General features: G+C 43.8%; 1 protein-coding gene across 1 annotated transcript in view; it reads left to right on the top strand.

The window, feature by feature from the left end:
- Window positions 1-13,447, top strand: part of PSTPIP1 (proline-serine-threonine phosphatase interacting protein 1) — a 54,185-nt gene that overhangs the window by 27,507 nt on the left and 13,231 nt on the right. Inside the window, exons 4-9 of the mRNA XM_013194117.3 lie at window positions 4,625-4,659; window positions 6,080-6,186; window positions 8,104-8,166; window positions 9,223-9,321; window positions 11,179-11,224; window positions 12,083-12,162. Of these exons, the coding sequence (XP_013049571.3) occupies window positions 4,625-4,659; window positions 6,080-6,186; window positions 8,104-8,166; window positions 9,223-9,321; window positions 11,179-11,224; window positions 12,083-12,162 (430 nt within the window). The remainder of the gene's footprint in view (window positions 1-4,624; window positions 4,660-6,079; window positions 6,187-8,103; window positions 8,167-9,222; window positions 9,322-11,178; window positions 11,225-12,082; window positions 12,163-13,447) is intronic.

Genomic DNA, 13,447 nt, shown 5'->3' with positions numbered 1-13,447 from the left:
AAAAGCGTTGGTAATATCACCTTAGGTCTATCCTACATGACAAGAGGAAAGACAGATGTTAACCGTGGCCTCAGAGGGGGCAGGCAGTGAGTGGGTTTCTGAGGCAGTGGGTGAACAGGACTGCTGGAAAGCGTTCTGCAGGCTGTATCTGGCAGAGACTTCTCCCAGCTTCAGAAAGAATGTTTAAAAAGAAAACAAAAGAAAACCCAAAAAACAGTAAGAGCAGAACAGTGTAGATTGTATTGATGTTAAAATGTAAACTGAGCAAAAAGGAAGACTGAGTTATTTTAGAAGAAGGTGGAGTTATTTTCCACTTCTATTCACCAAGCAAAGATAAAAAAGAAAGAAAATTTTAAAAGAGCTGTGGTTTTCCGGTTAGAAGAGCTTATGTTTTACTTTCCTGTGTACAAGATGTAGAGGGACTCTATGAATTACTCAGTTAAATCAGTCTCTAATTGGGTGAGGAAGCAAAGTACTGAAAAAAAAATGCCCAAGCCAGCAAGCCTACGGTTACAAAAGAGCCGTTCACCAGGGTATGTAGTGAGCCTACCTGTGGCCTCAGCACTGCCACTCAGAGCTCTGCTGATTGCATCTCTGGTGCCATGAAATTCAGCCTGTGATGACTCTGAAGAAGGTACCAGAGCCCCATCTGCAGTGCATTTCCTAGCAATCCTGGTGTCACGCAGGACTGCCCAGCACAGTCTTCTCTCCAGCAACAGCACAGCTCCCTAGCAAAAGCAAGGTCCAAGAGACGAAACGAGGGAAAGCAAATGCTAAGAGCAGCTGGGACAGGTTCAGCTTTAAATGTTGCCACCCATGCTGTTCCAAACCCCGTGCGCTAAGTTCCCCTCCTGAACTGACTATAAGAAAATTTTGCAGTGAGTGAAATGGATTTATGATCGGAAGCAGTGGTTCCTCACTACTTCTCATACTGCCAAGCGAGGCACCTCTTCTCAAATACAGGATGCATTTCCTGCCTTGAAAACAGAGGCAAGTTCTGCTGAGAGAAAGAAATCAAACCGAGCTCTCTAACGATGCATTCCGTAAATGCTTATCCTCTTAGAGGAGAGCCACAGGGACCTGCAGTCAGTACCCTAGGGAGATTGGGTTGCCAGGTAAATTTGGGCAAGTCTGCTTTGGAAAGGATTTTGAAACCTACAGAGCTAAGAATGCTAAATAATGAGCTTTATTGCCACATGCTTGTGTTCTCTACACCTCTCCTTGGCTGCCCAGGTCCTCTAAAAGCTCTGCTAGTCTCCTTCTACCCCTCTACTTGGAAAAACAAACACTGAAAAGTGCATATTTTACAAGAGCAGCTCAGTTCTGCTGTGCTCGAGTTAGAGGATACTACAGTACCAATATTTTAGCCACTAGATGGCAAAAATCACCAGAGGTTGCTGCAGAGTGGCTGTCACAATGGCTATATCTGTTCCCCATTTTTCTGGGTTCAGGTTTAATCCTGTCTGCACCTGAAATTCATTTTGACAAACATAATCTTTAAATGTCCAAGGGGGAGCCTTAACAAGCAAGCACAGCAAATTCGTGTCCAACCCTATTTCACTGAGACATCTGCAAGGGGCTGCAAGTAAAGATGCCCAAAGGTATCTTGTCCTTAGCTGGGGTGGTTTAAGTTTTCCTGAATTGGCATGGAAACACCAGATATGAGGAAGTTAAAGAAAAAGGGGGGTGGGGAGGCAAACTGTAGTTTTTCTTGAATTATTTTCAACTTCAGGTTTTCTAATTTGGCCAGAGAAAAAAAAAATCAACAAAAAAATAAATTGCTACCACAATGCCAACAGCACAATATACTGTGAGGATAAAGCACTGCATAGAAGTGCTCCTAAGAGTGAAGACATCCTCACTTCAGTTGCTTTGGAATCAAGCCCTTACCAATCTTATTAGAGAGTCACACCCACGCAGAAGAAAGAGGCAATAGGTATTGTATATACAAGGGTACCGACTGAATTAAAACTCTCATGTACGTCTGCTACATGGGATGCTTCCACGAAGCTCTCCAAAGCACTGACATTACATATTTCACTAGCACAATCTGAGCAGCTAGCAGGAGAGAAAAATTTATCTGTAGGATTGCTGCTGCTGCAGCCAGCACATCCCTGCAGCCCAGAAATCATAGAGGAATACCTGATGGATCTGTGGGTCGAGATTTGATTTACTTGTCCTCCCCCCCAGCATAAGCTGTCACAACAACATGGTTGCTACTCCAAGCCCCATAGGGATGAAGGATCTGATTCACTGATTTCAGAAAATTATTATAAAAATAGGGAAGGAAATGGCTTAAGTCTATTTCCGTCTTCTTAGGGACTGTGGCCTTGCCCTAACCAGCAGCTAAGGAACTGCCTGTGCAGATCTTTTATGCCAGGAGCAAAAGGCCAAAGCTTTCTGAAATAGCAACTAAAGACCATGTAGGGGCAAATGGGTTCCTCAGCTCATAGCCAGGTGTGTTATTATACCAGAAAACCAACTGATCCTTACAGAAAGCCAGCAAAAATGAGAGAAGCTTCATGTACTGCTTATCATGATCTACTCTGGTAGCTCTGGTGTCTGGAAAACAAAAAAGCAGCAAAACGCTTTTGTCCTTGATATGTATTGATTATGAATTACTTTTTTCAGTATCCATTACAGCAGCTTTTTCAGCCTTGCCATAATCCAAATCACCAACACTGATGAAAAAATCTCTGAACAACAGATCAATATGTCACGCAAAAACAGTATGTGCAATTTGCAAGTGTCCTCTGTTTTTAAAATGTCAGTATCTACCTATTTCTAGCATGAAGTTGCTAGCATATTTCCCACCTCCCATTGGACAGTCCATACAAAAAAAAAAAAGGAAAAAATACTTATGGAATAAAATTAGCTTAAGTTTTCAAAATAATCCTTTAGAGCTTTTAGGTGGGGAAAAGCTAAATCAGCTACTGATATTCAACTTGGTTTTTGATTTCAAGTTTTTAATTAAATGAGCTGTAATTAATCCTGTTTTTTTCCTTTGTGTTGTGAAAATTTAGTTTCCATCAAAGTTTCCACTCCAGACTCACTTTGTGTGAACAAGGGTACAGAAGGAAAGGTGAATGAACCTTCAGAATGACTGAATATCGTTAGGATGATAATCTGCCACCAAAACAAATTTAGTTTACCATAGTTATTTCCTTGAGAAGATGCTGAAAGAGTCCAACAGGTAGATGAATGCTCATGGCTTCTGGCTGAAAGCCTTTTCCTTATATTTCCATGGGCAGATACAAAGCTAGATTTGGAAGCACTTTGCAGGGCAGCTATCGCTGAGGACAGACCCAGTCTTTCCCATCCCCTGTGCACTTTTCTTCTGCCTGGTAATGTGTTCTTGCTACTTGGACAACAAGCTTTGATTAGGAAACAGATGTTCAGCCTAAATTAACACAGGGCAATTAGGACTCTTCACACAACTCCTAAGCTTCCTGGAACGCACAGGAGATGCAGGATTTCCCTCCCCATCTGCAGTCACACATGGCTGAGGAGTGATACGCATCCTCTTCTGGCCTCTCCCAGTAGCCAGGCTTCAGCCAAGGAGATTTTGGAGGCTTTTCCCCTGGCCTCCTGCCTGGGGCAGTCGGGTGCACTCTGGAGAGCCCAGAACTCTTTCCCTCAGGGAACAATACAGCCTAGGGCCCGAAGAGATGATTTCTGAATCTGAAAAACCTCAAAAATCACTGCACCTACTATCTTGGCTTCTGTGTACGCAAATGTCCTTCCAGCCTGCGAACTCGGAGCTAGAGCTGATTATTAAGTTGAAAAGGCCCCTTACAGACTGTGCTCTTTCCTCTCCTGTCACCTCTATACTGGTCTTTCTGCTGCTTTCTAAAAGGACTCTGGCTCACCAAAAATCAGGACATAGGTGGACTACCGTTACCCCTTCACGTCCCCTGCAACTCCCCACTGCAGGACCGCTCTGCTCGATGCGCGGGTCCATCAGAGGAGCAGTGTCAGTTTCGGCACTGTATATCGCAGCCCGAGGCCTGGTTTTACAGCACGGGTTATTCATGTTGTGCTTCTGGGATGCTGAGAGCCCCTGGCGAGCAACAGTTTCACGGCTCTCAGAGCCTTGTGTCCTTCCAAGGACAGCGAGCTGCACCACACGGGGGTGCTAGGAAAGCGCAGGATGGAGATGCTGCACAGCAGAGCTGCTCCGGCTTCAAGGGTGACCAGGGAGGAAAATTTTGCTGGTGCTGTATTCAACACAGAAAGCGGGGCTGGCTTCTCTCTACCCTTCGGGCTAGTGCTCTGAAACCCAATTTCCCTTGACCATCTTTATTTCACTCAGTTGACTTGCATCCGTTGGCAATGTGCAAGAACAGAGAAATGTCTGTTAGCGCTCTGTTACAAATACAGATTAAAAAAGAGGGTGCACATAAGGAGCACTGCAATTCCTTGCTTCATGGAGCATTTTATTGCATTTCCTAGTGGTAACAGATTGATGCTATTGTGTCTCTTAGCATGGTCAATTTTTATCATAGGACTATTAAGAGCTTTATTTCTGGGTGGATCTTTTGTTTGAGGGAAAGTTTTTCCTCTAGATTCACAATCCATCCTTCGAAGCCTATGCTAACAAAGCACACTTCTTTTTATCTCACAGCACACTGAAGGCAGCATTTGAGAGGCTTAAGCAACGTAAGTATTTACATCTTTCTTTCTGACCTGGGTTAAGATAGACACGTGATTGTGTTGCCCCCTCTGGGGTTGTTTCTTCTCTTCCCCCTCACACTTCTAATGTTTCTGTCCTTGTCCTCAGTGTGGAGAGTGGAGGGAAAGGGCACTCAGTAGAGTCCTTCCCCAAGGCTGGGCATCAAATCCAATCTCTGGAGGCACAGAAAATCGCTTGTCCCTCAAACTAGTCTTACCTGGATCAAATCACATAATATTAGCACGGTTCCCACCTCTACAAACCACTAACGTCAAAACAGCATGCTTGTTTACTGTGCCCAAGTCCGAGCTAAAGCCTTTCACACAGGAAGAGCACCACCACCATAGCCAACAGGACCGTGCACCTGGGTGCTGGCACCTGCTCTTGGTGTAAAAACAACACCCTTAGAAAAGCAGCTGGTGAATTAAGGTATTCTTAGAGCTTGGGTGGGGGAGTTCAACAGGCTCTGGGGAGACCTTACAGCAGTCTTTCAGTATCAAAAAGGGGCCTACAAAAAGCTGGAGAGGGACTCTACCAGGGAGTGTATTGACAGGACAAGGGGTAATGGTTTTAAACTAAAAAAGGGTAGATTTAGGTTAGATATAAGGAAGAAATTATTTACTCTGAGGGCAGTGAGGCACTGGCACAGGCTGCCCAGAGAAGCTGTGGCTGCCCCCTCCCTGGACGCATTTAAGGCCGGGCTGGATGGGGCTTTGGGCAGCCTGGGCTGGTGAGAGGTGTCCCTGCCCATGGCAGGGGGGTGGAAGTAGGTGATCTTTATGGTTCCTTCCAACCCAAACCATTCTGTGAGTCTATAAGTTCTGGAAAATGCAGGGCTCCATTTCAGAGCCACCAAAGCTGACAAATGCAGAGATGTTACCAGCCACTGGCATCAGCCAGGTGGCCTGAAATTCAGCCTGTCTTAGCTGACCCTTGAAAATCCTCAGCTTGCAACAACCTCTGATGATGTTTGTGCAAGGCTGGAGGCAAATGGCAAAGAATATCCAGTGGCACAGAGGAGGGAAAGGCAGACTCCAGGGGGATGATGGGCATCAGTTCCCTCCTTCCCTCACCCCACATCTATGGCTGGGGTAAATGGGGCTGTGAAGAAATGCAGCCAGCCTCTGCATTTGCCAAGGCTGCCCTGAGTGGGTGCTCCAGTTCTGCAGCAAGCTGTCTTGCCCATGTATGTGAAGGCACTGAGAGGACCTGCAAAAAGCCCTGTTCAGGTTGTGTGAACCCTCAGCAATGTCAGGCTCCCTGTGTTTCTGCATGCACTTTTTTTTAAGGCTGCTTTGCTCATGGCAAATTGTACAGTGTCCACATCTCAGAAATATCTCCTGAAAAATGTGACTTTACATTTAAAGACCTTACCACTGACTGCATATGAATTCTGATCTGCTTTAGAAATTGAAAGCGTTGGAAACTCTCACATCCAGCTAGCAGTCATGCTGAAGGATGAACTGAAAGGAATAGAGGAGTTCCGAGAAAGACAGAAGGAGCAAAGAAAAAAGGTGAGGAATCAGCAGAACTTGGAAACATGTTGGGTCAGCGGTCCATTCTGATGACCTGCCTCCAGCCATAGGCTGGGAATAGTGCAAAAGATGATAAAATGCACCCAGCGTATCCTGTTCACTCCATGTACTACACTGTGGAAGAACGACTTTCTGAGCCCAGCTAGAAGTTATGTAATGCTCTGAACTCAGGAGACAGAAGCTCTAGTCACTTCTACTGTCTCTGTGTAACTGCAGATACTATTCTTATCCCCGTAAGAACTTAATCCATCCTTCCCTCTTTTTATACCTGCACTAAGTACATTGCTATGGCATGATCCTGCATGATCTCTAACATGCACTAAAATAAAAGGATAACACAAACATCTAAAATCATAAATGATCATAAAATCAGTTTAAATTCATAAAATGAATGTTATGCTGAATGCAGCACACATGTTGAGTTACAGATACTGGGAATAGCATCTAGTTGATGTTATATAATAAAAATCAGAGTATATTTAAGGCTATTTCATTTTCTAGGGTCTTATTCAGCTCCAAGTCACTTGAAGAAGTAGCTCTTCACAGAAACAAGTGGTCACTCTTAGTCCTCTGGTTCCACAGGCTTGAAGACAAAGAGCTGACAGTCACTTAACACTGAAAACAATGACTTAAGGAGCAGTAAAAATCAAATATCCAGTCCTATGCCAATTTCAAACAAACGAAAATATATATGGGCAGTGTCCAATGCAGCAAAACTCAAATCTACATCCCAGACACACAGGAACTTAGAACAGCACAGAACTGAATACGAGAGTGGGTAAAACCAGCTCTGCTTCTGACTGTGTTGCTACTGAGATCTGAAGTTCACAACAATCCGATAAAGCAAATTATGCATGCAAAGACAGACAGTGTGCACCTCGGTCATCAGCATTCCTCTCCCACACCCACGCTTCACTACTGGGATCCGCAAAGAGAGAGCCTCTCTCTCCTGTGGAAAACAATAAGCCTGTAACTCAAACGGGAACTGTTATAGGGGCCTAGGGAAAAGGTAAAATCTCCTTTGGAGTCTCAGGACCCCATCACAAACTGTTCTCTCTGTCTAGCATGTGGCTGTAAGGAAGCCAACATCAGACATGCTAGAAGGTGTCAGTATTTGTGATGATCTCACAAAACACTATTTAGTGTTTGTGCTGGCTCTGCTGTAGCTGCTTTCAGGACTGTGCTGTTCAGCCTGATGTCAAGCAAGCCTCTGGGTGGCCCTGGAGGGAGTTTTGCTTGAGCAGAATGTAAAGATCAAAGGACCAGAAGTCCCACTGAAGAAACCCAGCCACTGCCAAACAGGAGCATATCTCACTGTCACACATGGCTGGGCACACCACAATTAAAGCCATAAAAGAAAATTCAGCACTGTCTTCCCAATGTTGACCAGATTATGTCATGGAAATCACATTGCAGTGAGCATAAATTTGCCAGAAGCAATTGAATATAAATTACAGAAAAATTGTTTGAGTTCAAAATGGACAAGTACCCTTGCTCACATGGGTGAGACAATGGTTTGTTGTGCAAAGACACGAGATCAAGCTCTTGAGCCAGCAGATGAACTCTACTAGCAGAGCTGATGGGCGCCGTGACTAAGTGTTATGCTATTTAATCTCCTTAAGGGGAGAAAAAAAAAAAAGGAGGCAGAAAATGAAGACCTACATCCTCTCTGCTATTAATGGAAACTACTGAGGCAGAATTATCTTGGATTTTTTTTTTTTTTTTAAACTGATACCGATGCTCCCTGTGTCACTTAGAAGCCTGTCAGTCATAAAAGCAGAGTGAGGTAATTTTCCCCACAGGCCTGTGGCTCATAGGAAGACTCTGACAATGACTTTCTAAGAAAGGGGGAAAAGTCCAAAGAAAGAAATACTTACTCCTGTGTGTTTCTTACAGTACGAGTCTGCAATGGAGCGCATGCAAAAGAGCAAGTTGTCCCACTATAAGAAAACAATGGAGGTAAGCAAGGAGGTCCTGTGCAGGTATCTCAGCGCAAACCAGCTCCAGTTGTAGACAGGGTGAAATCTGTATCACATGTTCCTCCACGTGAAGAAAAGTCAAGAATGTGTGTGTGAGTGTAACTGTGTAAGAGCACAAGAAAGCTAATCTTCCCTGCCAAACGCTCTGAAGAGTCCAAAACAGGCACTCAGAAAGGAATTAAGTTAAATTCAAACAGGATTTGACTCTTTCTAGATGAATATACTTGTAGGAGAAAATGTAATTTCCCAGTCTGTGTAAATAGCATTTTAAAATGAGTCAGGGAGTCTTGCAAACTGAAGGTAACCTCTCCAACTGGAAGTCTCGCAGGTACAGGAACTGCAGACTGATGGGTTTGGTTTCCAGGGAGCAATTGCCTCTAAGGAAAAGTAGTTGCAGACCTGTCAGCACTACAGCTGGAAGGGTACTGACAATCTGTATTTAAACATGTCTGTTGTACCAAGTGAAGCTCTAAGAGAGCTCTTTTGGTGCAAATAAGGATTTACTTGGCTTCTGAACACTCCATTGGGACTGTTACCTGTGTGGGGCTGGCTCTGCCTCACAGCTTGGAGCAGCGGGCAAGACATCCATCGGCCACCTGATGCTCCAAGTCACCCTGTGGAAATGACAGTCTGTCCCCACCCATACCCTGGGGAGCTTGGGCTCTAACCTGGGCTCTGTGCTGTAGCTCAGGCAGCTGCCTGATGCACCGATGGTGCTCGCACTGCCTGCAAACCTGTGCGGAGCAGCCACGGCAGGCGATCACCTCTGCAGGGAGCTGGCTGAGGTTGTACAGAGAGAACAATTTCAGGGCTGTAAGAGGAGGGCCTGATTTATGCTGCTAGCCCCCTGCCCGGACTTTTCCGTTCTATTTTTAATAAGCACCTCTTTATGGTGTCACAGGGAGTTTCCTCCTTTGTACAAACCTGGACACTGATTTCTTCCCCCAGCCTGCAAAAGAGAAAGTGCCTTGAAAGTCAAGTTGGAGACAACCCAGCTCTGTTCCCTAACCTCACATATGATTTCATTTCAACACAGTCAAAGAAGACGTACGAACAGAAGTGCAAGGAGGCGGATGAGGCCGAGCAGTCCTTTGAACGGACAAGCGCTTCAGGCAACCAGAAGCAAACAGAAAAGGTACCTTTGATGCCAGAGCTTTGGGGTGATGCCTAAAAGGGAGAAAGCTGGGGACTTCTTTTTTAAGGTTCAACAGACTACAGTTGAACAACTCATTCCACAAGGTGCCAGGTGTTGCTTTCCTTCTAATTAACCCATTAGAATCAAAATTGAAATGAAGCACCTTCCCAAGGAGATCTTCCTTCACCTTCTTCAGTAGGGCTTGGTAACCCTGATCTTGTCCTGATCAGGGTTTTTTAAAAAGGCAGGGGAGGAACTGAGCTATCTAATTTTATTTATTTCAGGCTGTGACTTAATTGCTTTATGAGTTCTGAAAGCAAACTGAATGAGATTTTTCTCTAAAATTATTCATAAAAAAAAGAAGCAAGTCAGAAGTATGTCATGCAGTTAAGTTTTGTCTTTTGGTCGCTTACATTTAGTAGGCATAGTATCTTACATTAAAACACATCTTTTTCATAACATTCTTCTTCTTATGGTTAGCTTAATTTCAAGTAAATTTACAAACTCAAAAATAAATCATTGGAAATTAAGGCACTGCAGTCCTTCATTGCATCGTCTGATACTTGTAGCTGTCAATTCGCTAACTTTTAATGGGAACGTTTCACAGCAGAACAGATGGAGAAAACAAAATAAACGAACTCCCTTTGGCTCAATAAAATCAGTGCAGCGTAAGCAAAAAGGATCAAAAATCATCTCAAGGAGTTGGGGGATGGAGACTAAAATCAGCAGCAGCAGTTGACATTTTATTTCTAGCATTCCCTTATCTTTGATGAACAAAACCTTCCAGCTTAGCCATAAAGAGGGGATGAAACCCTGGCCCTACTGAAATTATGCCAGGACTCTTAGCAACTTCGATGGCATCAAAATCTGACCCAGCTCCTTTTGTGCAGAAGAATCCCAGGGTGCATCATTGCCATTATTTCCACACACATGCCAGCACGTTTGAAATGCACAGGGGCATCTCACAAGAAACGTTGGCTGTTTAATTCTGCTCAGCACTTGCAAACAGTTTGGGTCAGGATGAAAATAAGAATGAAGCTTATGTTCCCAGCTTACTACACATTTTCCAGCCAGCTGTGATGAGGAATACGGTCATGAGAACCCCTACCTGAGCATTGTCTTGAAGGGCAGAAAGGGAGAATGTGTTATACTGATGTCTAGAGCTGTGCCTTAATGTACTGTCATCACCATCTGTGCAGAAAGACCTGGGAGAACAGAGCTGTCAATAGTATCTGTATTTTCATTTGTTAAAAGCTGCAGATTAAAAAAAGAAAAAAAAACTGCTTAGAGTGAATTTTGCTTTTAGACTTCTGAGTTGTTATGGAAAACAGCCTGGCATTTGCAAAGTATTTCAAAGACTGTGTTCTTTTCATATGTATATTATATGAGAAGCTTGGGAGATGAAGATTTTTAACTGCCATTTTTTTCTGCTTATAAATATCTATTAGAAAAGCACCCTGGACATCATAAAACAGCAACTCAGCCAGCAGACAAGCTTCAGGCTGGGTCATGCTGGCACTGAGCTCCTATAGCAGGCATCCCTGAATGGACTGGTATAAGTTGACAGATTTCCCCTGAAGCCTGTCAACTTACAACTACATCTGTGAAATCCTGGTCCCTTCTTCTCCATAATCCGTGTTCAACAGAACGGGTGGTTCGATTTGATGATCTTTAAGGTCTTTTCCAACTTAAATGATTCTATGATCCTGAAGGCAGAACAGCCTGTACAAATACAAGAAGTATTTGTACTTTGAGCTTTACCTTACCAGTGGAAAGGGAGGAGGCAGCAAAACATTGGGCTAGGAGCAAAAAACCACAGCAATTAATTTGGGGTGTTTCTTTCTTTTCCTGTTTCAGAGTCAGAACAAAGCCAAGCAATGCAGAGATGCAGCAAATGAAGCAGGTGATACTCTATTTGTCACAGAACTAAGTTTTTTCTCAGCAAAAAACTACCAGCACACTGACTTTGACAGAGCACCACCTGAATCACCCAAACTAGCCCTGTTTGAAGTCAGGTTTCCTGAAGTCACCAATCCAAAGACTAATGGGGAAGCTTCTAAACAACAGCAAACCTGAGACATTTACTTTCACTTGTGGACATGCAAATCTCATGCTGTCATTAAAGGTTTTATAGAAGACCTTCTGTAAGGACTTCACGCAGGAAAGAAAAGCTCTTCTTTAAGCAAGTTTGAAAGCACAATGACACTCAAATTGCCCCAAACCAACCCAAAACAGATACAGAGGCCCCAGGTTCCCTGTACACGAGCACAGTGGCATGACTACATTCTTCAGCCAGAAACACAGTACGTGTCCAAAAGGACATGTCCAGCAACACCTGAGCTGGTTCATGAGATCAGACCTGTCGCTCACTGCTCTTGTAGATGCTTGCATTAAATCACAGGCTCTACCTGACCTGCCCAGCAGGGAAAGAGCCTAAGGACGGTCAGTGCCTAGGTACGGCCCAGGTTCTTGATCTCTTATTTGCACCGTCCCCGCTGTAAACTTTACAGATGATCTGCAAACCATGCACAGAGTCCTTAGTCTAGCATAAAGTTGCAAAGAAAAAAAAAAATATATATATATCCTGGCTGCCCACCAGTTTTAAGCTCACATATTCTTGTGATATACTTTAAGGCTGTGGTTTGACAAAGTAAACACGGCAAAAGCCACAGCAAAATCCTAATGGGAGGAAAAAGAGAAAGATGGTATCATTTTTTTCCCCTAACTGTTGGGTTTCTATTATGTGTGTCTGTGTTTACAGAGAACGTGTACAAACAGAACATTGAACAGCTGGATAAGGTCAGGACAGAGTGGGAGCAGGAACATATCAAAACCTGCGAGGTAAACATTGACTTTTGCAGCAATATATTTGTGTGCTCTTTATTTTATCCTAGTTACAGTTATCGGTCTAAGACTTGAGATATTGTCCCAAGGGTTTTGCTGTTTGCTATACACCAAGTCTCAGCATAAGAGATGTCTTTGCAAGAATGCTGCAAAACCTAAAGTAGATTTAGACATAGTTGCTGGCTGTCTCACTTGCTTATGTGCTCTTTGCTTGTTCAGCATAAGTAAGTAAATATACTGGAGGGAAATAACTGCAGAGGAGCAATATTTGAACTGGTACAACCCAGTTGCAAGCTTTTCTTGCCTGTTTTCAACTACAACGTTACTTAAGAATCCACTAGCTTTAAGGATGGTTCTCTATCACAGCCAAGATAAGACTGTTTCTCAAATAACTGCTTTGTGACAGAATGTAATTTCAGCAGAAGAACAGGAATATATGAATATGCAGTTTTAGTTTAAAAGATACATTCCAAAATGGAGACAAAAAGAATTACATTAATCCATGTTGTGGTTTAACCCGGTCGGCAGCTAAAAGCACCACACAGCCGTTCGCTCACCCTCCCCCCTCCCTCTCTGGGATGGGGGAGAGATTCAGAAAAATGAAGCCTGTGGGTTGAGATAAAGACAGTTTATTAGGACAGAAAAATAATAATAATAAAAATGATAATAGTACTACTAATAACAATGTGTATGAAACAAGTGATGCACAATGCTCACCACCCGCTGACCGATGTCCCGCCTATCCCCGAGCACCCTGACTAGCCACCCCCCTATATACTGTTCAGCATGACGCCATAAGGTATGGAATACCCCTTTGGCCAGTTTGGGTCAGCTGTCCTGGGTCTGTCCCCTCCCAGCTCCTGCTGCACCCCCAGCCTGCTCGCTGGCAGGACAGAGCGAGAAACTGGAAAGTCCTTGGCCTGGTGTAAGCACTGCTCTGCAAGGATTAAAACATCAGCATGTTATCAGCGCTCTTCTCATCCTAACCCAAAGCACAGCACCCTACCAGCTACTAGGAGGAAAATTAACTCTGTCCTAGCTGGAACCAGGACAATCCATTAGAAACATTCCCTTTAGGTAACGTCTTTCAAGAGGTTTCCAGAATGGCTTCTTACTGTAATACAGGATAGGTTTGGGGGTTTGTTCCCCCCAACCCCCCCCCCCTTTTTTTTTTATATGTCCCAAGTTCAATGGAGATTAAAAGTAAAATTTTCTTGTTAAGCTAAAAAATAATGTATTGTAGCATTCTGAGAGCAAACATATCTAAGCTTCTCAGAATCTT

Source organism: Anser cygnoides, chromosome 11, assembly GCF_040182565.1.
Source record: "Anser cygnoides isolate HZ-2024a breed goose chromosome 11, Taihu_goose_T2T_genome, whole genome shotgun sequence".
NCBI lineage: Eukaryota > Metazoa > Chordata > Aves > Anseriformes > Anatidae > Anser > Anser cygnoides.
The sequence above is the reverse complement of the archived record's forward strand: the minus strand, read 5'-3'. Positions and strand labels throughout refer to the sequence as shown.